Raw genomic sequence first — 25,835 nt, forward strand, 5'->3', positions numbered from 1 at the left:
AATTAAACAAAATTAATTTTTTTCCATTGCCAGATGCACTGAAGCCTTTTTTTAAAAAAAAAAAAATAAAAAATTTAAACTCCTTTCCTAACACTTAAGATCACATGCCATCGTAGTGGAGCAGTAACTAGCCATACTTTGCAAGAGAATGTAATGAAAGATTATTCTGAGTTATAGAGCAGAGGTTTTATTCTTATAATGGCTTGCCTTGTAATAGTCTTCTGTTCATTTCAGCTGATCTTTGTGTTCTCCAAGGGTGAAAGGAAAACTGATGGAACTGTGATCATAGACCATGGCAAACATCTCCATGACCTACAGCCAGCTATGGAGCACATGAGACAGCTTGTTTCCATCTCTTAACAGATACTGTGCTATGGTAAGGATGTTTAATTCAGATATTTAAAAGTAACATCTGGGCATAAGCCATTTGACTGCTCTCTTCTAATTATACATTTATCTAAATTAAAACTGTAACCAACAGGAATTTCCCTGTATCATGAGGCTAATAATAAGTATCAACAGAATCTAATGTTTCTATAATACTAAAAAGGACTTAAAAATTGAGTTTCAGGACACAATCTCAAGACTCCCGAGTACATTTTCAGGCACAGCCACAGACACTTTCTCCTCAATTTACTTAAGGAAATAACTTAAACCACCTTTGTGCCTTTGTTAGTACAGCAAAGAACCTTCCTTCTCTCTGTTACAGTTGTGCACTATGCAAATAAAACTAATTGTGTTATATGTACAGACACAGTACTTGTGGAGGACAAAACAGATTCTGTATTCAGAATAGTAAAATTAACAGAGCATTCACAAGCTACAAGATAAATATACAGGCTTTTATCACTTTAAGCTGTGGCCAACCAGTTTGATCAAGGACAAGAGAAGAATGTTAGACTCAAGGTTTGTTGAAGATGAGACCATGCCCTCTTGTTTTATTTATGTTAAGTATGCCATCAGTGACACTAACTATGGCATTTGTAAAAACATCTTAAAAGATAATGGCAAAAGAAAAAGTAGTAAACATGCAAAACAGGTGTAGTGAACAGGCCAAGCTTGTATTAACAAAAAAAACTGTGCCAATCTCCAGCAAGAGAGAACTACTTCTTTTGTAACCGGGCTTTTATGCTGGGGAACAATGTACAAAGGCAAATATTGAATATTCCAATAATGTGAGAATGTGTTTTGTATTTTGAAAATGTCATGGTTAAAAATTATTGGTGGCAGTGAACCAGAGCTGAAGAACCCCCGAAAAATTTTAATACAAATCATTTATGTTCTCCTTCAGAAAAACTTGAGAGTTATCAAGTACTGCTATGATATTCAGCTTTCTTGCAATATTTCCCTGTGGCTACTTTGCTCTCTTAAGCAGTTGCAGGTACACAGCCAAAGATACTAGAGTTGGGTTCACTTCCATATTTTGGATAAGACTCAATTGAATTCTTTCCTCATGGAAATATTGGCCTCATTTGAAAAGTTATAAATTAAAAAAATTAAAGGCAAAGACTAGGAAATTAGATTAACTCCCAAATTTGTTCCTTTGTAACAGAAGTTATATTCTTATGAGAAGAGAACATGTGATCTTCAGTGATCAACTGGAGCAAACGGAGGGGAAGGAAAAGAACATCCTAAAAGAAACAGGGCAATTTTTTCAAAGTCAATGAATCGATATAGATTTACATCAGATGGAGTCATGAGGTTGGGTAGCAGATTTGTTTGTTTTTTTTTTTAAATAAATTTATTATCCTTTTAAAGCTGACCTGAAAACTGGCAGACCTTTCATACTTTATATTTGATCGTGAGCATCTTTCCTGTATGAACACAGAGAGTGTTCACTGCTCAAAAGTTTCAGTGATAGTCCTCACAGTCAAGGAAAGAACAGGATCAGTAATATGAAGTGGCAATAAAAATTTTTCCTACTTTAGACTGGAAAAGAATAACAGTAATAATGCTGCTGCTTAGTAAAAAAGGCTTCTTACTTCTCCTCCTCCTCCCACCCCAAGCATGAACAACCTTTGTTGATCAGCTGGTTTTGAACAGAATCTTACGGCTCTGAATCAAATGAAGAATTTCTATCCCCCATGCTGTAGAAACTTTTGCTTTATGCTAAAAAAAAAAAAATTTAAAAATTAGGTCTTGAACCAAATCAACTAAAAAAATGAATACTGAGAAAGATTGCCTTTTGATTTATAGGATATTTAAGAACAATTTTCTAAATTTTGGCAAGACACAACATTAAAATTTTTGTTCTGAAACATGTTCTGAAGAACAGGAAAAAAACAAGAACTCTGTCTTGATATTAATATTGGTTTGGTATTCTTTTCTATTTAAACAGGCAATGTTAATGATTCACCTCCAAAGACTTAAACTCATTTCCTACCTAGTTTTATGGATTCATTATCTGTATGAGTGCAAAACTCAGCATTTACTAGTCCAATATTTAACTCATCTATAGATATTATGATTAGCCTAAAAACTACTGCAGACATAGCAAAGGTTTTATCATAATTAATGAGCTTTGAATCAGGCTCACCTTTCCCTGCCTGTATATATATGGTGGTTGTGCATATATGGTTTTGTACATGCCCAGGCAGGGTTATACAGTTTATTGATACAAATACACACATGCACACACATTTAATAAGCCTCACAAAAAGCATTTAAATATATACATAAAATATTTAAAATGTGGAAAATGCTCACCTATACAAAAGAGATTTTTAATGCACCAGGTGCATTATGAGAAACACAGATGGAATTCTCACTGTTCATCTTCGTCCTCAGCTTTTATTTCTCTTAAAATAGATCTATTTTATGAGCTATGTCTTATAGATGCAGAGATAAAAAAATAGTCCCAGATGTATATTAAGGCTGAAAAATTTTTCTGTATGCGTGTAGAGAGAATTCAAGTTTGATTCAGCTGTTCTTCCATTTATTCTACCTTCTCCCAAACTTTTCATATCATTTTTTTCTGAGAAATTACTATAATTTGGAAACAATAAGTTACAAATACCACCAACATGCAACCTGAATTACAGGTTTTACTGATATAAAAAACTGGCTTAAATGCTCTGCCTCCTTTTGAAGTGTAGATGCCTCAGGTGAGCAGTGAGAGGAACATAAACCACGAACAGAGCAGCTGTGGACTTCAGCTGTGATCCAGTGACCATGTATATTTGGGTATCAGGTGCTTACAAAGCCTGATGTGTAAATACCCACATATTTTTAAAGACTACCACTTGAGAGCCTCGAGAAGAATTTAAATTGGTGAAGTATCGGGCTCAAAGTCAATATAATATTAAAAGTTAATTGAAAAGATATTTTATTACAGAAATATTAGCAGCAGCTCACACAGGATATTTAGTGGCAGTTAACACTTGTACTCCTACAAAATGCCTTAAGTAAGAATAGTTGAATTAAGGGAATTGTTTTAGTGTTTGAAGTTAAACTCAGCTCTATGAGCTTCCATGTCTGAATGTAAAGAAGTTAGTTGACCAGAATAGTGCTGGTTTTAAACTAAAAACATTATTTTCTAAAATGCAATAGTTTTTGCACCTTAAAAAAAATAAAATCAACACCTTTAAATTTCCCCAGTGTCACATACTATGCTTAAGCATTGTATAATCAACATATGAATAACCCAAAAAAAGCAGAATCCAAACATGCGAAGACTTAAACTTCACCGAGCTGTGACTTCATTCCCCAGGCTGTGACTTTGCAAATTCTTTTCCAGGAGGTGAACTGAAGAGAACAGTGCTGGATTTGTAGTAAAGGGCACCTCTCTAGCATTACCATTTTTCACCAGAAACACCTACAGCTTCCCATTCCACCTATAAAGGAAACTGCCTACACTGCGGAGGAAGAACCAAGAAATATTGCCCTGCCCTGATGTTAAATCATTATGGCTATGACAGGCATTTCTACACATGATGCATGTGCAGCTGCAAATAAGGTCACTGTGTTGTTCTCCTTGGCAGCTAACACTATGTGCTGAACATCTCCACTTCCATTTTAAATTTACACAAGCTTCACTCCCTTAAAAATTAGATGAAAAATTTGCAAAGTAATTAGATTTCTGTGCTTAATTAGCAAAGACTTAATTCACTACTGATATATTTCACCTTTCTGTGAGCTACTTTAGCAATGACTTTCACATATTCAGAGATTTCCATACCACTGAGCTCAAAACTAATTTGCAAACTTTGGACATTATTATGTACTGTGGCAGCAAATAATAGAATACGCAAATTTACAGGTATGGTAGACCCAGGCTTCACCTAAAACATCCACATTTTCAGATAAAAATCAGAGCTGCTGTGGTCACCACAGTCATGGTGTGTGCACAAACCAGGTCAACACCGTCTGGTCAGTCAGTCCTCTGTTTCTCAGCACAGGGGCTCCAGCAGCAGCCTGGCACAGGTAGTGTTCAAGTCCTTCCAAATCATTAAAATATCTCAAAAGCACAGAACCCCTGGCAGACCCCAGACATAATTCTGTCATCAGTTAGAATAAATCAGCATGGCACAGACAAAAGCCAGTGGCAATGAGCTTATTTGAAACAGGGACCTGTTCTTGAGGAAACTGCCTCTGCCAATGACATGAATTCATTTTAGTGAAGCAGTGCTGTACTTTCTAATAGGATTCTGTTACTACAAGCTTAGCATTTGCTTGACTACATTTGGAAATTAGGATTCAATTCACTTGCTTATTGCAGTTGTGTGGCCTAGCAAAGACAGGATTCACTAAGAACTACTGCCTAGTGAGAACACGCTGATAAAAAGTATTATTTAAATAATCTCGCTACAAGACAGCATCTCTCATCATGGATGCTGGCCAAGAGCTTCCAATATTTTGTGAGTTAGTGCAGCCAGAGGCAAAAACAAACCAGACAGTCACCAAGAGGATTTGTGGGGCTTCCCCTGGTAGCTTCCCATCCAAGTACGATGCATGCTTTGTGAGATCTGATACTGCATGTGGCAGGGCTGCTGCTAAGGGGGTCACCATGGGATTATTTTAATGTTCACTGAAATGGAAGCAATTTATTACATACTGAGGTAGCATTACTTTCATTCAAATTATAAGAGATTGTAAGTAACCTTTTAAATCTGCTTTGCCTTTCCCTCTGGTCCCAGCCTACCTTCAAGCTTCTTGGAAAGATGACACTGTGAAGCAGGCTTTGGAGGTTATACTGTGAACAGAGCATTCAGCAAGTAACCTGTTAACCTCCCAGAGCATGCAGGGTTAGAAACATACATCTGCATGTGTAAATTTGGTTTCCCCAATGGCCTAAGAATAGGATGCATCTGTGGAACAAGTTTTGCACTTACTTGACTATTATAATAAAACATTTACATGATTTAATTAGATTATGTAAATGCTTTACTCCAATTTGAAGCTTTGAAAATCATAATGTCATGCTCTAAATTATGCAAGTATTGAAAACACTTTTCAGAGCAGTGGAAGCAAAAACTCAAGCAAGACAGTCCTGACACTTGCCCTTCTGCTGTTCTCTGCTCACCAAAGACCACACAGAATGCATTACTGTAATCCTGACTTTTTCTATTAATATTTTCTGCACAGAATGTAGTTATTTTGTGCCCTGATTTTATGCTAAGCCCCAAATCCAAATTTGATTTGGAAAATGTTCTGTGGTTTATATCCACATCTTGACTGAGCAGCATATTTTTCACAATGTCCTCCTCACCATTCTCTGACACAGCGTGCACTTCATGGCAAGGAGATTCAGGAAGAGTTATTCATGGATGCATCTTCTTAACTGCTGAGCAGTCAAAAAGGGAAGTTGGTAAAACCTTAGCAATATTTTTTTCCCTTAAGTTAACTTCTGCTGTACTTCTAGATAGGATAGTGCCGCCACTACTATGAGCGCATGTCATTAAGAGTTTCTGCACCCCACAGGACACTCTTAAAACTATACAAAAGAGACATTTATACTATCTACAGAAATCAGTTAAAGAAGGTAGGGATGATACTAAATTATCTGGAGATGAAAGGAACTATCATTAGAGAGAAAAGAACCATCACAAATTAATTACAGGAATTAACATGTACTCACAGCGAAGTCACCAAACTTGAGTAGCTGAATTTTAGCAGGACTTTCTTATTCAAAATAACACTTAATTTTCCAATACAAACTGAGTGCACCTGTTTCTTCTTCAATACAGATGCTTGATGTGTCTGAAACACATAAGATTCTGATCTCCCCACCACACAGGTTGCCATAATAAACTCAAAAGCCTCTATCACTTTTCATTAGGGCCATAAATCTTTCCATCAAGTCAGAATACCTCAGCCCCAAATTCTACTGACTCCCCCATATTCCAAAACTCCTGCCCCAAAACTGAAAATTATGGACAGAATAAAAAAATTGAAAAAAAATTTAAGTTTATGTCTTACAAGATTTGAGTTCCAAGACCTGGGAACTTTAAGAGTCACAGCTCAGAGATTTCTTTTTTCCTGTGTAGAGCTGTTCTTCACCACACGGTGCAAGGACCTACCCCACATCTCTTCAGCCATGGGTGATCAAAGATTGGTTCATACACAGGCCAGGTTATGCCACATGATCATCAATATACCCATGCTGATACAAACTGTCTGGTGTAACACATATCTCTAGTGGCAGGCTACATTCTTGGCTGACCACAGAATAAGCCTGTCCATTTTTATCTGACACAGATTAGGACTCTTGGGATAGCTGCTCTCTTGGCAACCCCGTGTCATCTGTGGCATGCTGCCCAGCTTTGGTTACGACTACTGAGAAAGCTGATTAGTTGTGAGAAAAGGCTGTAAGAAAGTCTATGGGGAACAGCTGCACATGATAAACATAAAAATGCAGACAAGCATAATACAATTTTGGTCAGAAACATTAGCAGCTCAAGGACTCAACAGTGAAAAGACATCAAAATGCAAAGGTGTAAAATCATATTGGGATAAATGGAGCTGGAAGATCACAGAATTGTGACAGTTGGAAAAGACCTCTAAAATCACCAAGTCCAACCATCAGCCCAGAAAAAACCACCATGCCCACTAGAGCATGTCCAGAATTGCCACATGTACACAGTTTTTGAATGCCTCCATGGATGGTAACTCCACCAAGATGGAAAATACGACACTGTCCCAAGAAACACAGAGGACAACCCTTCCCCAGCTTACCAACACATTTCTAGCCAGCAAAATCCATTTCAGGTATCTTACCAGGCATGGAGAACACACCCAGCAGCCTGTTAAATTTTTGCTTATATCAAGCTTGCAGAGTCTCTTTGCACATTTCAAAAGATACCTGACATAGCACAGAGCCAGACACAAGCCGCTGCCTTTTCCCACACACTCTCACCAGCTTTCAGCTCTCCAATTATTATCAACATCTTGTTCCTAACAACAGCAAGATATTTGTCTGCAACACACTTGTTCCACCTGCTTCCTCACCTTTCTCATTTTCTCCTGACCCCAGACACTCATCACAACGCTGCAACCTGCTCAACTTCCTGTCTTACAGAGCCCTTCACATTCAGTATTCTTTCTAGGACAATCCATCCAAAACATCATTCCTTTTTGGCTATGTGGAAAATTTACAGCAGACAAATGATAAACTGGTAGGGATAAACTTATTTTTAAAAGCTTCTGGAAAGACACTTCAGGTATACATGGACTGTAAGGACAGAACTGATGCTGACTACCACTCCAGAAAAATTCACAAAACCCAGAAGTGAAATATTCTTAGAACTTGGCATCCAAAAATAGTTTGCTACAAATAAGTGCAAAGAACAGTGCCTTCCCAAGTGAACAGAAAAGTAATTTTCAAACAGTAAATAGTAAACCTCTTATCCTTCCCAGTAGACTTTATCCCACAATGCAGAACTGACTCTGCCTCTGTCAAGGGAAATACCAGAGGAGCTCAAGGTACTTACTCTCCAGTTCTGATGGTTCTTAAGTCAGCTCATAGGCTGTCATACAGGCCTGGCAGCAAAATTAACTTGCCCTTATTCCAGGTTCCACAATGTCTTTTCCATGGTAAGAATCCTTGAGATGAAGCTCCCAATCCAAAACTGCACCCTCCTGTGGTTATCAGAGGAAATAAATTGAGCACAGCTGACTGAAATTATTCTGACTCAATTATTTCATGAACACTTCAACTAAGCACATTTATCAGCCTCCTAAACTCATAAATCATAGCAATCTCTATTGGGAAATTTGAAATTGATGCTGCCCTGCCTGAATCAGAGAAGGCAGTAGGCATCTGACAGCCTTGAGGAGCAGCCTTGTGTGAGTTGATTGGAATTTCTAGCAGTATTAATCTTAATAACCTCAGGTAGCTTCCTCCCTGCAGCCTCTGTCTTTCTGCACAAGCAGTCAGGGAGGGAGCACTCCAACAATTACTCCCTCATTCTCTCCAGCTGACTCTGTTTTCTGATGAATATGAACATGTCAGTCATGCTCAGCCTTCATCTGTAGCTCTTCTCAGCCTTCAGCAATGACCAGTCCAAACCCTGCAGAATTTAAATCGTGATTTGAGCCTTGAGGTATAAGACACAGGAACAGAAACCAGAATAGCTCCTGATACAGCAGTGTAAAGACTTAAAAACAAAAGATGCTTTTTCCTCTGACCTATGAGAAGTGCCTGGGGACTGCAATAGAAAATTGTACAGCATTTATTCAAGTAAACCAAACAACAGGCTGAAGATATTCAAACAGCATTAACACTGAAAATAGATGATTAAAACCCAGATCAGAAATATGCATCTACCCAGGAAACTGAATCCAAGTAGCTGTCACTCACATCTGACAGGATGGTCAGAACAGTTGTTGAAGCTCTCTGGTATTTGCTTTGTGAAGGATTAAACAGCTCCCATTGTGATGAAGCTTTCATTTGTGATTTTCCTAACAGACTTTCCAATAATAATTCATCTACCAGATTTTTCCCATTTTACCCAGATTGACTTAGAGACAAAAAGCAACAGCATCGAAGTACCTAGGGCTCCATCTACCTACCAGCTGCTATCAGCAGACATGTATGCACCCAAGCAGTTGCAAATGTTTTACATACTTTCCCGAAGAGAAGAAAACATTCTTAATGTTAGGAAGAGGCTTCCCTGTTTGCACTGGCATATCATTAGCCTGAGTAAAACGCTCCTTTTGTTGAAGTTGAAGATAGGCAACTTCCATTTAAAATACCATTACATGTATACATGTAATGAGACATGGTTGAAAGAATTCAAGAATTTTACCCCACCTGGAAAACAGAACATTCACCTTCACAGTCTCTGCAGAGTCATGTTCCAGGTCTTCTCACCCCTGCTCAACAGTCAGACCCAGTTCCCAAGCATGAGGTCAAAGGATGGTTCACTGTGTTCTTTAGCAGAAGCTTTCCCCTCTTAAGAAACTAAGGGAGTATTTTTTGAGTTGTTTAGTTGTTGGGTTTTTTGGTTTTTTCTCGTATGTTTGAAGACAAGTTAATTTTACCATGTTCCACCTATCCTCTCTGGATAGCAGAGAGATGTAAGGGAAAGCATACAAACATGAGGATTATAATTCTGTCAATTCTGTGTAAAAAAATGGATAATCCACACTTTGTTGCAAAAATAAGATTAGTTTACCTAATTTCTCATATTTTCTAATATTTTGACTGGTGTTTATTTAGAAAAACCCACAAATAAAATATTCATGATTTAACTAAAGCTTCCTCACTGAAACACATCTCTGTCCCACTCTGCGCACTGCTGTTCCACATAGCTCCAAGTATCAATACCATTTCTGCTAGCTTCCAGTCTTCCTTGTCTTCTCAGTCCTCAGCAAATTTTCCAAAACTGGCAGTGGTTCAGAGAATTTGTCTGCCAAGACTATTATGACCCCAGGATTCAGCTCATCTAGACTTGCCAATACTATGTGGTATCTTTGGGTTTTCCAAGGTTTCCCGTACTCTTCTAAATTCATTCTGTTTAAAAGCTTTTCTACAGATTCTCCTGCCAAATTCCTGAACTCAGGGCAGCATCAGAATAAATGGACAATTTGCTGAGAAGGTACATTAGAAGTCCTCCTTGCTCAGCCCAGCTGCTTGGCAGCTGTTGCTATAGCTCCAGGGCAACAGCAACCCAGATATTTGCAATGCACCTCCACACAGGGAGCTTGGCTCCTGGATTTAGTGAAGTTCATTCGTCTCTTTTCTCCCCAAAGCTATATTCTGTGCTGGAGCACTAAACCCCCTTTAAGAAGCTGAGGCTGCTGTAGCACAAAAAGACATAATTTCAAAACAGGGAGATATTTTTTTTTTTTTTAAGGTGAGTCCATGTGGAAGGGAGGATGTGCCTCATGTACTTTATTAATCACATCTAGTATCTTGAGTTGTTCTCCCTAGGAACACTCCCCTGAAATCATAAACAGAGGGATAAACACTGTCTGTGATAAACAGATGCTTCTGCAGATCTTACTGGTGTGACTCAAGAAACATCCCACTTGAAATTTTCTTCCTGCCTCTCAGGGTACTGCTCCCTCAGGTTGATTACTCAATCTGATAACACTGCAACTCCAACTGCTCACACATGCAGTTGCAACCTGATCTCTGAAAAGAGTAATGGCCAGTTAAGGAGTTAGGACTAGGAGTCTAATAACTAGGAGACTAATAACTTATAGATCACCAAGACCATGTTTCTTTATGCCAAACTTGGCAGCAACTGCTCTGCACGAACCGTCTCCAACATCAGAACTAAAGTGCTGCAATGTAAATCATCAATTCTTAGCTAACACAGTGAGAGTGGTCCTGGAAGATACACAGACCTTTAGTATCATAGCTTAAGCAAGCAAACAAAAATTCTGCTCCAATTTTTTATTCTTTATCCCTGTATCTTTCTCTTTATTTACTGCCATTTTCTTCCATCTTTCCAATTTCTGTTTTCCAAACCAATCTTTTACTGATCTTGTCTTTTTCAATTCACATTTCCCTCTGTATTTGTCAGTCTTCCTTTCACTTTTTCTTCTGTCTTCTCCAAATCTGTGCCATTTTCTTCACACTTCACTAGTTCCTCACTAACCAAAGTGGCAGGTGGAATGAGCAGGAGCAACGTGCAAATTATTCTGGAGAGTATCCATAACGTCACACCCATCAGCTCCCTATATGGAAAGGCCAGAGTTCTCTAAAACTGATTTGCACTTTTCTTTCAGTCACTTCACTTGCTATTCTAGAGATCATACAAAGAGTAACACTCATACCACAGTCTCTACAACTAACTTTTAACCATCTTCTTCATAACCTCAAGAAAACAAACAAACCCAAACCCCAGGCATCCTCTGAAACCAAACAGCAGCTCTATAGCTCTATGAGCTATATGATACTCTATGAGTATCCAAATACTGATCTTAAGTTATCATTACCTGTTTTTCATTGCTTCAGTTATTTCAAAGGCAGATCTACCTCACAGTATCTTACCATGTCAGATGATACTCTTGAAGGCCACTGTAAATAACTTGCAGAATTTCACTGTCAATTACTACAAGAGGTGCCAGGTTTTAGATGAGGGAATTATGAATGAAAAGGCAAATACAGAACTAATGTTTTCTGTTCTCAGTTGGAAAATAAAATGGTCAGGCGGTTAATTCCTCATGAAGCACTCTTTTCAACCAATTTGAGTGTTGAGCATAATTCTGATCACATGGTTTCTTATTTCCACCCATCTTTGCAAAATAAAATAGTGTAAGGTAAGTAGAATTGCTTCAGAGCAAATGTCAAGTACCCATGCCACGTACTTCATTAGTTCCAATGTTGACAAACAGTTCATTAACTTCACAGGCTTCGGTACAGGTCAAGTGATTTTTAGAGCTTACACCACAGGAAAAATCCAGGTTAGTACTGAGGGGATTTGCTTTTCTGTTTTTGGTGTTTTGGTTTTTTTTCCAGTTTGAAGTTAGCACCATTTTGAGTCTAAGTGAAAATGATTGTCATTTCAAATTTCTCATTAAAAGGTCAAAACTTGTATGGACTTTGATTAGTTTCATTTAGAAAATGCTCAAAACATTGAAAAAAAAATTTACCAATTCTTTTCTCCTTCAAAAATTCATTTTTCATAGAATAAAAATAGAACATCTGAAGCATTTTTGTAACTCCATACCAGACATATATATTTGATTAGTGACAAAGAAAAGAGTCCCAGCACCCAATCTGGAATAAAATAAGTTTCTAGATGACAAAATCAGCAATGGGACAGTTTTAAGGAGTACAACAATTCACTCTTTCAGAACCAAAACCTATTAAAGCTTCTTACCTGGACAGTCTGCAAAGCAACAAAAATCATTTAAGAGATGTTTGTTTGAATGCACAACAATTATGTGCTCACCAATGCCAATATATGACTGTATAAACAGCATCCTCTACATGACACAAACAACCCAGTGCTGGGAGATCAATTGACCATGCTTTGAATTTACGAAGCCATGACTGACACCTGCTTTGCAGCTTGCCTTCAAAGTCTGACTGCCAAGGAATGTTTTGCAGCAAGGAGGTTTCAAGAAAAATGCTGAGATTCTTTAAGTCACCTGAGACATGAATCTTTTCTGAAATCCCCCAAAACAACTTACAACCAAAGTAAGCAGTTGTGAGAGAGAAACAAGCAGGAGCAATGTGCTGCCTCAGCACCAGAGACAAAGCTTTAGAGAACAAGGTCTTATTTTTAACTTCTATTTTCTACCCTTACTAGAACACACCACATGTCCAGGGAGGTAAGTAAAGATTGGACAAGCAAACAGGGATTCCATGCCAGTGCTCTTTGTGTTGTCCAGTGATTCATGGTTCAAAAGGATTTTCTAAGCCAGAGTATTCCATCATTATATTTAGCAGACTTTAATGGATTCTTCTTTCAAATACTAGTTTAGTTACTTTAAAATTACGTAAACTTTAACATTAAGGAGACATTTCTTTTGTTTTTAAGGTGTGATTTAATTTTATTTTGGGTTCTTTTTTGTAGTGGGAAGGGGTTGTTAAAGGAGAGTGACATAGCTCACCTGTACACCTGGGGAGACCACCTCATTTTGTATGCTTTGAGCCACCACCTGCAGATTCCATTTAATAGTCTCTAGTTCTGGTATCAGGAGAGACAGTGAGCAATCACTTCCCTATTCATCCTCTCCCCCTGCCACTTGTGATTTTATGGACTTTTATCATTCCTTCTCAACCATCTGCCTTTTAGTCTATTTAGTTATCTTCATACAGGTGTTACATGCTATTCATCATTCCTGTCACCCTACTCTCAAACCTTTCCCAGTGTTACTATATTTGGTTTGAGATGGAAGAAATCAAAACTACACACAGTATTCAAGATGCACATACACCATGCCTATTATTTAATGGATTAACAATGCATTATTTTCTTCTCTATTTGCTTTCTAGTAATCCTGATAATTTTAATTGAAAATTTAAAATTAACTACAATTTAGCTGACATTTTTAAGGATCTATGAAAACTCTAAGATCTTCCAATTAGTAAAAGCCATATTTTATCATCTACCACCACTGAGGTAAAGCCCTTTCATAATTCTTCAGTCAGCCATCTTTACTACTCTGAAGAGCATCTACAAACTTTGCTGTATTTCTATGCAACCTCTCTTCCAAAAGGTTCACAAGTATACTGTGAAGCACGGCCCAAGGAACAGATCTGTGCAAAACTTTATTGGTAATGTCTTCTTTTTCACGAAACAAGATTATTTATTCCTGCTTCCTGATTCCTATATAGTTATTTAACCACCTTTGAACCTTTCCTCTTATCCTAAAGCAGCTTGCTTTCTCTAACAGCCTGGGATGAAACCTTGTCAAAAGCCTTTTTCTTTCATATTGCTGCCAGTGCTCAGATGCCAGGTAGCTCAGATTCTGCTTTACAAACAACTGAAAATGATTAAAACTTCACCCTTCCTGCTCCTGATTTCTACTGCAATGCATTGCATTCAAATTCACCTGCTACTCCCTTCCTCCCCAGTGTTCATCCCTACTGAGTGATATTACACCCATTTAACAAAACTAAAATTATTTCTTGATATTATTTGCTCGCAAAGCTTTCCAGCTTGTATAAGCTTACAATATTAAAGGAAATACAGCCACATCAAAATCAGTCTGAAATCTGTCCCACATTTATTACATGTTAAAAATCAAATCCCTGTGCTATTAAAGTAATTTCCCATCACCTTCACACTGCAAGCCATATACATTAACAGACAATGAAGTTTCATTAGACCTTTATTGCTACTGTGAAGAAAGTTTTAAAGAGTTCTGCTGCATATTAAAGATATACTGCAGGTTTTTTGTACGGGGGAAAAAAACCCAGCCAACAAGGTTTTATGTTGAAGGCTGAAACCTTCACATATAAAGCTGCAGCCCCACCAAGAATTTTGATACTCAGTCAACTGAAGCACTCCTGATTTGAAAATGTAATTTTTCTTACAGTATACAGGTGAATAGCTCATGCCTAATTACAGATTTGTACAATTTGAAATAGCACAAGTTTAAAATCTTAATGCAGAAAATCCAGCCATCAGGATTTCCAGTGAAGCATTTGTTCTCAAGCAGACAGGCAGCATCATAACACAAGTACAACAATAGTACAGTTGATTTAATTATTCTTATGAATTCTTCCAAGCAAGCTCTTGAAGAAAAACAGAAATAGAATTCAGCTTTCATCTTTTCTGGATGTTTTGGCCTGTAGCAGACAGTCATGCTCTTGAAGCATGTTCTTACAGAAGCAGCTGTGTATACACAACAAATTGCATTTGGACATGTTTCGATCCAAGAGTGAATAAGGACAAGCAGAGGTGAGCAGCAGGCTGTCTCTTAACACTAACACCAACAGTTGCCATAGTAACGGGACAAATCATGAGAAAAGGTTGGTATTGATCTTTCCATCCCATGTTCTTGCCATTTCTTCAGAGTGATCTTACACAGTACTACCACAACCAACACCAGCATGCATACCCACGTTCTGAAGTTAATGGGAAATAATAGTGATGAAAAGGCACCAGGGAACAATTACTTCTGCTGTTAGTCTGAAAGCACCAAGTACAGCAGCATAATTTTCATTAAAAACAACATATGCAAGGGGCAGGGGCTGTCTCAGTACCTACAAGCATGTTACACCGTGCCTTCCCTCTATACCTCAAATTTTCTATACATTCTTCTGCAGGGTAGCATCTGCCTTTTCTCAGTATTTTTAATAAGAGAGTTACCAATGCCTAGGGTCAGGTATTACAAAGAGTAGGATACAGCAAAGGATGTTTCATGCTCAGTTGAAAGCTTATCATGTCAGCACAGTGCACAATGGCACAGTGACAAAAGGATAAGAAAGAGCGACTAATTACAAATATTAAAAGACATTTTTCATATTAACAATGGCATAGCTCAAGAAATACCACAGCACAACTGAATTATAGAAACAGGGGGTAATATGTAACATGGGAATATAAGACATTTTCCTAAAGACTAGTACAACAACATGGAGCTCAAAATTGCATTTAGTTTACAAATTAAAGGATGGTTGTTGATGCTACCATAAGGCTTAAATGAAAAATATATTTTTAAGATTTTACCTTCACAATTAACATTTCTTCTTAGGATATGAAAACAGGAGAAAAATTGTTTAAAATATCAGATGGAATTAAGAAAGCCTTTTAAAGCCATTCCCAACTGTATCTGTAAACACTGAAGAATGACCAGAATAGTAAGCAGAATGTAGCTCTAGCTAAGAGCAGAAGGCTGCTTATATCAGAAAGATAAAATATCCTTGTAAACAAGCAGATAATTTCTGCTACATACAATCTACATTGTCCCAGTTTTATGCCAGCATAATAACACCTCTGTCATCCACTATATTTGCATAAAGCTTAAGTAATAAAGCAACAGTATGGGAAGTATCCAGTATCTCCAGAAATTTTATAATTCACACACCCTAAAAAAAAAAACCAGCCCAAATAACTAACATGACCTTCAGAAAATGCATCAGTCTTCCAAGGCAAATACAAAAGGCAAATTAAAAACATTTATATAAGTTCAGATATTTTAACAAAATTTTAATATTTATACTTAATTAAAACCGATCCTGAAAAAAAAATACCTGTCAATAGTGTACATTAAGATAACAACTCTACCATAAACTAAACAAATTACAACAGTATGTGATATTTAAGAGCTCTAGGAACCCTGTTAATAACAAGTCTCCCATCATAACTTAAAGAGGCAAATAGCCATGGGTCAGCTGAGGACCATTCAACTGCATATACACTATCTTCATGTTCTTCATAGGTAGCTATTACACTGTCCTGAAGGGGTTCTTTAATCCTAAAATTGAAGAAAGAAAGAAAAAAAAATAGTAAGAATCTGTGAACACACTTGATTTAAAAGGCAATATTAAATGTCACTAACATCTAGAAATGCAACCTCCTATTTAAAGTACAAAAATGCAGTAGAAGGCTCTAAGGGAATATTTAATACTGGATATCTGCAAGTTTTAGATAACAGAGCAGAGTCAAGTCAATGTTAAAGACACCATTTCAAGGGACAAAGTACCTATTATTCTCAACTTCAGTGCATTTCCAGGTCTCTCTGAACCTTCAATAATCTTATCTCTCTTTCTAAAGCAAGTGAAACTACAGGGTATGATCTAAATACACTTGAACACATATTTTTATCAACAGTTGTTCTCTCATCATGCTCCATCCTTCCTTTACACCTTTGTTGTTAAGTGAATTTCTAAAATAATATATAATCTTATCAGAGATGAGTAGGCTGGTAAGAAGTTGCAGTCCTTAACTTTTAGTCTTCCCTATGCTGCCATCCTGGACCCCTATTTTCTTCAGAGTAATGGAAGGGAGATGGAGTCACCACTCTGCACATTTAATTTTATCTCCCATTCCTAGAGGTGTAACTCCACTGAATTCTCATCTGTTATTGAATACCTTACCTATCACTACAATACATAAGCTTCTGGTCACCTAAATCATGAAACAGATTTTCTTTTGTATTGCAAATATTTAAGAATAGGTTCAGGCAATTCTCTGAAGTTCAAACCACCTGAGAGGCGCTGATTATTCTCTGTTAGCTGAGAACAGCCCTTTTTCCCTCCACTCACAGAGCTAATGCCTCCTCTCACAGAAAAACTACAGCACATTATTCTGTAGCTACAGGGTAGGTGAGTTTTCAGAGGATGACCTTAGAGCACCTTCACCTGCAGTGGATCACCTCTGTCTGACAGGAATCAGTCAGCCTTTCAAATGCATCCCCCTGCCTCCCAGAAACAACCTTGTATTACAGCTGCAGTCCTCCTAACAGAAAACAAAGCCAAAGAGCCTTGTGAATGCCACTCAATCATTTAAACAGATGCTGCTGTTACAGAAATGAAGTGCTGTAATTGGCTGTCTTTGCCCTTTACTGCTGCATCTCTACACTCACACAGCATTCCCCGTATCACACTGGAATTGCTTGCAGGGTAGCACTGCTCCACCTAGGCAGCCTAGCCAGCTGTGAATCTAACATTACAATTAAAATTCAACTGAATTTAATGAATAAACTAAAAGTAGCCTGACACTGCAGAATAGCTGCAGATATTTAGTTTTTTAGTTTATTTTAGTTCTTTAGTTTGTTTTTTTTTTTTTTATCAACTACTTATGCCACATTTATGACCAGCTAACAACAAAAAAAGAAAAGGTAATAGCACAAACAACATGCAGCCCCTGGTTAATTGCAAAGAGCAGGCTTGTTTCACAATTCTCCTGAATATGTGCTTTGATACAAACCATCTAACAGCAGAGAGATAATAAACACACACACACACACAAACACACAGACACTTTGTCTCCTGCAATGCGTTTTTCTCACTTCCTGTTAACTGCCATGCCTGGTTAAGTGAAAGTTGGTCATGTCCCCAGAGGACAATGTGCTTCACACGGTGCTCACCCACTTACCCACAACTCCATTATTCTGAAGGTTTCAAATGTCTCTCTGGATAAGCAGGGGAGTAATGCACGGTGCACATGGCTGTCAGGGGACATGACCGACTTTCAGTTAACCAGGAGCTTCAGCTAACCAAAGGTTGGATAAACAAGGACAAATAAGCTTCTAGATTATGCTATTTTCTGCATGCTCAGAGCTGCTACAGTGTTTCATTTAAATAACACAGTTCATCTAATTTAATTTACAGAAGTCATAGGGGAATGAGTGTTCATGAGAGAAGCCTGTAGATGAACTTCTGTTTGGCATTTCCATTTATAACTACAATGTTCAACTTTGATTATTGTCTATACAACAAATTTCTTCTTGGGTATGAAATTATTTTTATGCCTCTCCAGAAAAAGAAAGCACGCTATCCCATGTGGTTTTTCAGGCCACATGAGATTTTGGTTTTTTGCTCTGCTTTTTTTTAAATAGCATAGATCTACATTAACATCATGTTATAGATAACTATCTAAAAGGAGGCTGTAGTGAGATGGGTGTCTGTTTCTCCTCCCATGTAACAAGCGCTAGGAAAACAGGAATGGCCTCAAGTTGTGCCAGGGCAGGTTTAGATTGGACACAAGAACAAAAATGTTCTTCACTAGGGAATAGGGTGCCCAGAGAAGTGTTGCATCCATCATCTCCAGAGTACTTAAAAGATGTGTAAATGCAGTTCTCAGGGACATGGTTTATTGGTGGATTTGCCAGTGATAGTTTAATGGTTGGACTTGATCACCTTAAAGGTCTTTTCCAATCTAAATGATTATACAATTCTGTGGGTAGACTACTTGTGCATAAGAATGGCATAGCCTTGAGACAGTTATTGAGAACCTAAGAAAGAGATAGATAATATACAAGATAATAAGGGTGGAAAAAAACATCTCAGAATGACATGTGCCTCAGGAACAATAGAGAAAATCCAGAAGAAACTGTCAATGATCATCTTTCACAAATGCTCTGAATGAAAACAGATTAGCTTTTAATTATGTAATGGGTAATGAGCCCAGAAAGGATTCTGCTAGTGGAATAAAGAGCAGAATTTATTTCATGTATGCAAAAGATCATTCAAAACCCTAAAAAAAAAAAAAAAAAAAAAAAAAAAGGCAAGCAAGGGAGCAAGGTTGGTTGTGGTGGGTTTCTTTCCTCACAACAGGAATCTGCTGGAAACAGTCCAAGAATAGGGCTAAGGATACTATTTACTATTTTTTTAATCCATATGAATATCGTATAATTAAAATTGTTCAATTTCTGAGTTCCATTACAATTTACTCTCTACTCTCAATGAATTTTTCATACAGCTTTTACATCTTTTTTATTTAAAGAATAAGCTCAGACTCTCTTAACTCCCCAGGTATTAAATGCAATTTGGTTAACAGCTATGACACTCACTGACTTTTTAAAACATATGTAAACAGAGTAGAAGAAAAAATTATTTTGGCCACAGCACTTACTAGTGGAGCAAATACAAACAACTTGTATTTCTTAAGATGGGTTTAGATATTTAGATAATATTAAGATATTTTAATTACCTTACTGTTTTTATCAGTTGCTACAATTTTATTTCTCCTTACCATACAGTGGGTAATTTCAGAGCCTAACATTTTATAGCACTGACAAGGGTATTTTCTGTAATACTCTATTAAAATGTAACAATGACTCAATGAATACTGCTATACTTTAATCTGCACTATTCTTACCTCAGAAACTTCCAGTTTCATAATTACCAAATCATGATGACAATGCCTAGGTTATTTGCTTTGCTTTCTTGGATTAAATGCATAACACCAGGCACAGAAAGGGAGTGTGTTTGAAGTTAACTTGATACTGGCATAAAGTCAGGAGGTCTGTGGCAGACTTTGGAACAGAGAGGAGAGATCAGGAGCCTGACTTTCTTCCCAGTTAAAGTTCAGAAACAGGAAGAGTACCTGTACAGAGGCAGATATGAAGTAACCTTTCTTCTATGCTATTTTAATATGTATAATTCAGGTTGTTGCAAAGAGAGATTTTGGTTTTTACATAAAAGCTGTTGGTTATGGGTGTAAAAATGCAGTTGCTATGTTATAGACAGTTTAGTGTATAGGTGCTTGGCCTACAGATCCCTTGATAGACTAGTCTGTCAGACTGTATTTGATAAGCATACTTGGTTATCAGTAGTTATGCCAGGGAAGCTTGGTAAGCTATTTTTCTTTGTTGTTCTAAAACTCCCTGCCCCTTAGAAAGTTCCTTTAGCTTATTTTCCTGTATTAAAGATTTTTTTATGGCTAGACTAAAATAACTTTTTCTTTTCTTATCTATATTCTTGCATTGCATCAACTGACAAGGTATGCAACTCTTACGTCACCAAGAACTCATAGCAAGAAATGTGTCATCTCTATCTACATCTTCCATAAATTAAAAACCTATGCCACAGAGACCTGCAAATGGACTGTTTTCTCTTTGTAATCTTACATCGCACAACCCCTACCAGCTTCTCCTATGAAAGGAGACAAGCTTTCATTTTACTGGACAACTTTGAGGTTAATTGTGTTACAGACTTGAGAGGGAAGTCTGTTAAGCCTTGGATAATTGTTTTCATGTAGAGGGCTGCTATTTCCAATTACTTCTCATTCTAACAACTACTTAGCAGTGCTTGTGATTCTGTTTTGTCATCACAATGTTCAATAAAATATATTTTTCAGAGTCACCAAAAATCTTTAAGTCTGCAACACAGTCAAAATTAAATCCTCTTTAATCTAAAATTTACTATGAAATAGATGAGATTCAATAAAGCACCAACATGGTGCAGCATCCAAAATGAATCCTAAGAAGCATGCCATTGGATATTAGAACAAGGCCCATGGATGACTTTTCCTTTTACTTGTAGGAGAAACTGTAAGGTTTTGTTTCTGGTAAGCTTAGAAAACACACTACTTTCTTTTTCACCTTGATAAGAACTACTTAATTTGAAAAATTTTTTAAATTTTTTTTTTAACTTTTTTTTTTAATTAATGTTTATATTGAAACTCTATTTTTATAGATAGTAGTTGGCCTTCCATACTACTGTAAGCATTATTACAGAATCACAGAATGGTAAGGAGTTGGAAAGGACCTCTGAGGATCCAACCCTCTGCTAGAGCAGGATGTCCTAGAGCTGGTTTGAGAGGAATACATCCAGGAGGGTCTTGAATGTCTCCAGGGATGGGCAATCTATCCCAGTGTTGTGTTACCCTCGGAGTGAAGAAGTATTTTCTCACATTTAATTTAAATCTTGTGTGCCAGTTTGTGTCCATTACCTTCTGTTCTGTCACTGGACACCACGGAGAAGAGTCTGGACCCATCCTCCTCACACCCACCCTTTCGATATTTACAAACAAAGAAAAGAAGGATGAGGGGGGATCTTACCAAAGCTAAACAACCTAACCTCTCTTAGCCCTTCCTCATAGGGCAGATGCTCTATTGAGTTTTTTCACTCAAAAACATCCAGCCTTCTGAACTGCTTCTATAGGAAAATGATATTTTTACAAACAGGAAATATGATTCAATATTACAGGTTTCCCAGGTCTCCTACTATGCAAAATAAATGAAGGCAGGTATGTCTACCAGTGAAGATTAAAGAAAGAAATCGTATGGAAAAAATACATGGTTTTGAAGCAAAATTGTCTAGGAATTGGAATGTGCTGCTGCACTAGATTTGAAAGAACTTCTGACACATCCAACCAATTAAAGCCCTGAATAATGGCATTCCCCAAACCAGAAACTATTTAAGCTGTTTTAATTTAATTTAATTAAAATGACTGTCAGACTTTGGTTTAGTACAACCAAATATAGACTCACTCAGGATTTTGGATGACTAAGGAATGAAGATGCTATGTAAGACCTCCTCTTTGGAGGAAGGCATTTCTCAGTGCAGACGTCTAAAAGGGAACTGGCAGACAGCTACAGAAGCTTTAGAACTAAGGCAAGTGCAGTGCTGCCAGGAGGAAACCCTTGTAACACTAGAATGCAAAACCATTAAAGAAAGAAAGGCCAAGGAGAAAACTTCCTTAAATGTTTATATCCATAGATGTGGAGCAATCCCATGTTTTAAACACTTTATTCAAACTGAGGCATTCAAAGAAGCTGTGTTCTTATCCAGGCACACCAGCTTTGTTTAGGAAATAATAGCTAAATGCACTAAAAATACCTCATTTGATCTGCTTTCATTTGGCCTGTACCTGTGATTCTGTAATAATGGTTACAATAGTATGGAAGGCCAACTACCTGGATACAGGTATTAGACATTAAGCTCGGAGTAGAGCATTTCATTTCCCATTTCTCAGCTAGGTTTTTGCTATACTTCAGCTACATTAAATTATCCAGACTAGGAACTTGATGAGAATACACCATAGTTCTCCTCTGGCCACATGCCTGTACCTCCTCCAGAGAGGACAATTCAATCCTCTTTCTAGACTACCTACTTTCAACAGAGGCTTTCAGTTTCCCAAACAAACCACCAAAGCCTTCCCTTATCCAGTGCAAGAAAATAAATACAGCTGGCATTACTGTCCTAGACATGTTTCAAAAAGTCACTGCATACACAGCCAGCATATTTTGGAACAAATGAAAGAACATATTGAGAAGAATTATCCCAAGAATAGGGCTAATCACAAAAGAAAATCCTAAAGGGAAGAATTAGAAGTCTCCAAAGATTCTTCAGAAGGCAGTAAAGGTCCTTGAACTTCAAATAGCCAGGGTCTAGAAGTTTACCTAGAAGAAGCTTCAACTCCTTTTCCTGTTTATATAATATTTCCTCTTGGCCACTATCAGAGACATGATCCAGGCTAGGGAGACCTTTGATATGATACAGGGAGGCTGCTCTTACATTTCTGTGATTGATGAAACAACAGCAGCAGTAAAAAAAAAGAAACAGGGCAGAGACAGCAAACTAGTCACTCTGATCTGAATCAGCAGTTAAAGAGGACCTGAAGGTCACTGGACTAAAACAAGAGGCAGATTGCATGCAACAGCCCTGTTTACATTGCATATGCAAGAGTGTTCTGGTCTACAAGATGGAACCATATAAACTACCAAGATGTCAACATATACATGGACAAACACTCAGAGGAACAGAAAATAACAAAAGAAATAATTCCACAGTAATAACAAAAAAAAGCAACTTTTGGTTTGTTGTCTCTTCATTACCCAGTGAACCTGCATGCTTTTCTTAAAAAAAAATAAGTTATTTCCAAATAATTTTTCAGTTGTGAACCTTAAAAACTAGGCATTTACTACAGAAAATCTGGCAAGAATAAACAAGTAGGCTCACTCATGCATAGGTTGACATGGTTGAACAATGAAGGGTTAAAACTGACAGATTAGTCAGTATTTTCTCCAGCCAATAAATTCAATAAAAATGAGAAAGTTTACTCAAAAATATATTAAAAAATTAACATTAGTCTTAAAGATCTCTGAAATCTTAACTCAGACTAGTATTGCAGGTCAACTTTTTTAAAATACAAGGATTTTAGCTAAAATAGAAAAAATATTAAGATACAATTGGTATATACTTGTCATTTTCATATTTAATCCAAATAATATTTTTACAGGCTATTTTATTAACAACATGGAAAACAGATAGCCCAAGAGGATAGAGCCTTTTTCCTTCTTTTCACTCGATATTTCATCCTGAATGAGAGATTTGGTGACTCAGTCTGAAGGTGACTGACTGGAGATACCAGTTGTGCAAAAAATTGCTATTTCTGATCTATGTAAAGATAAACCCCAAAAAGACATTTCTTCAAGATTTGTGTGTCATTTAAAAGCAAATCAGATGCTCTCCAAAACAGGATAAAAATTAACCCCATGAGAATGTAACACCTTCTTTAAAGTGCAAAACATACTCAGCAAAAACACACACACAGACACACACACAGACTTGACCAAACCATACAATAAAATCCCGTGTTTTACAGACAACACAGTACCCACTGAATGCTGCAATGGACATTTTTTAAGAGCTCTGTAGGAGGGAAATGGGTATTAAAGCCTAAATATTTGCCACTAGTGGTTGACTAACAAGAGGCTCTCCCAACAGCTGCTGCACTCTGCTTCACTGGTGCGCTCAGAGCTAAACTGAGATTCATCTGGCAACAGTTCAAGGCTGGAGAGCACCTTGAAAGAATCCTTCCACCTCAATTCATAATGAGGAGGGAGGAAAAAAAAAACAAACCACAAAACAAGATCCAAATACTGAGCAAGCATTACAAATCTAATGTGCTTTCCCAGGTTCTCCAAAGAATAGATTAGCAACTGAAAAGCATGTATTTAAAAAGCAAAGGCAGTATTGATATTCTTGTAGCCTCTAGGAACAGGCCAGGACTCTGTATCATTACTACACAAGTAATTCACGGTATGGTTTATAGCCATGCCATAGCCAAAGGAAAAGATGTGCTATATTTCTTGTGTTGCTTTGCATATTCTTGGATTTAAAAATTCTCATTATTCTAGAAACAATCACTTGTGTTAGAACAAGGCAACCTACACTGTCTACAATCAACAGAAATTCAGAACTCCAGATAACCTACTACTCAATATCTGTCAGAACACTATTTGCTTGTGATGTTCCCACCACACACACACACAGGAAATCAGTCTCACTTCCATTATTGCTGTTCATCTTCCATCCAGAACAGAATAAATTGCATTCTCTATCCAAAGACAAAGAACCAAAAGGCTTGTCATATTTAAAATGCTGTAGTTTAGTTACATTATAGAAAGTAAGTACGTACTGTTGATGTAGCTTTTTAGGCACTTAATTTGATACCTTGATTTTCCAGACACTTCCACCACCTATTGTTTCTAGAGACAACCTGTATATCCAAAATTGACCATTTCTATATATGGGATAGCTTACTCATTTAATATTTAAACTATGGTTTTCCCAGCCCTTTATGTGAAGCCAAAATATCGAAGCCATTTGGAGCAAAACTACTTCTTTACTAATAAAATAATGGTGCAAGAGCAACCTTAGAGAAGTAACCTATACTTTGCTAGATATTTCAGTTAACATTCTAAATAAACACAGCTGAGTAACTAGAGTATCTTTTATGTAATTTACTTGTTCCTCATCCCATATGACTGTTCTTCTAGTTGAAAAGGTAATCTGCCTATTTCATTGCAGACAGCTTTGAGTATTAAGGTAAATTAATAAATGTTACAAAACAATTGCTCATGCATATTCACTGTTGCAAAGACTAGAAAAATATAGACTAATGCCTGTTGGTCTCAAAACATTTTACATGAGTATCAGTATCATTATTGCCTTTTTGTAAAGGAAGAGTTTCCTGAAGATCACCAAGTAGGCTCACCGCAAAATTGGAAAGCCTCTGTCCATACCAGATCTACAGAACTCCCTATGTGTGTGTGTGTGTATATATATATATATATATATACACAACAACCCCATGCAGCACTACAGGCTGGGGACAGAGTGGATGGAGAGCAGCCAGACAGAGAGGGACTTTGGAGTCTGGATTGACAGGAAGCTGAACATGAGCCAGCAGTGTGCCCAGGTGGCCAAGAAGGCCAATGGCATCCTGGCCTGTATCCGGAACAGCGTGGCCAGCAGGTCCAAGGAAGTGATTCTTCCCCTGTACTCAGCGCTGGTGAGGCCACACCTCGAGTACTGTGTCCAGTTCTGGGCCCCTCAGTTCAGGAAGGATATCGAGATCCTGGAGCGGGTCCAAAGGAGGGCAACCAGGCTGGTGAAGGGACTCGAGCACAAACCCTATGAGGAGAGGCTGAGGGAGCTGGGGCTGTTCAGCCTGGAGAAGAGGCGGCTCAGGGGAGACCTCATCACTCTCTACAACTCACTGAAAGGAGGTTGGAGCCAGGTGGGGGTTGGT

The 25,835-nt window shown here is 37.5% G+C and overlaps 1 protein-coding gene across 1 annotated transcript in view; it reads right to left on the bottom strand.

Moving 5' to 3' along the window:
• Positions 1–14,104: 14,104 nt before the first annotated feature.
• EIPR1 (EARP complex and GARP complex interacting protein 1) overlaps positions 14,105–25,835 on the bottom strand; it is a 62,789-nt gene continuing 51,058 nt past the window's right edge. Inside the window, exon 9 of the mRNA XM_030447611.1 lies at positions 14,105–16,323. Within this exon, the coding sequence (XP_030303471.1) occupies positions 16,149–16,323 (175 nt within the window). The 3' untranslated portion in view covers positions 14,105–16,148. The remainder of the gene's footprint in view (positions 16,324–25,835) is intronic.

The sequence above is a fragment of the Calypte anna genome, chromosome 3, assembly GCF_003957555.1.
Source record: "Calypte anna isolate BGI_N300 chromosome 3, bCalAnn1_v1.p, whole genome shotgun sequence".
Taxonomy (NCBI): domain Eukaryota; kingdom Metazoa; phylum Chordata; class Aves; order Apodiformes; family Trochilidae; genus Calypte; species Calypte anna.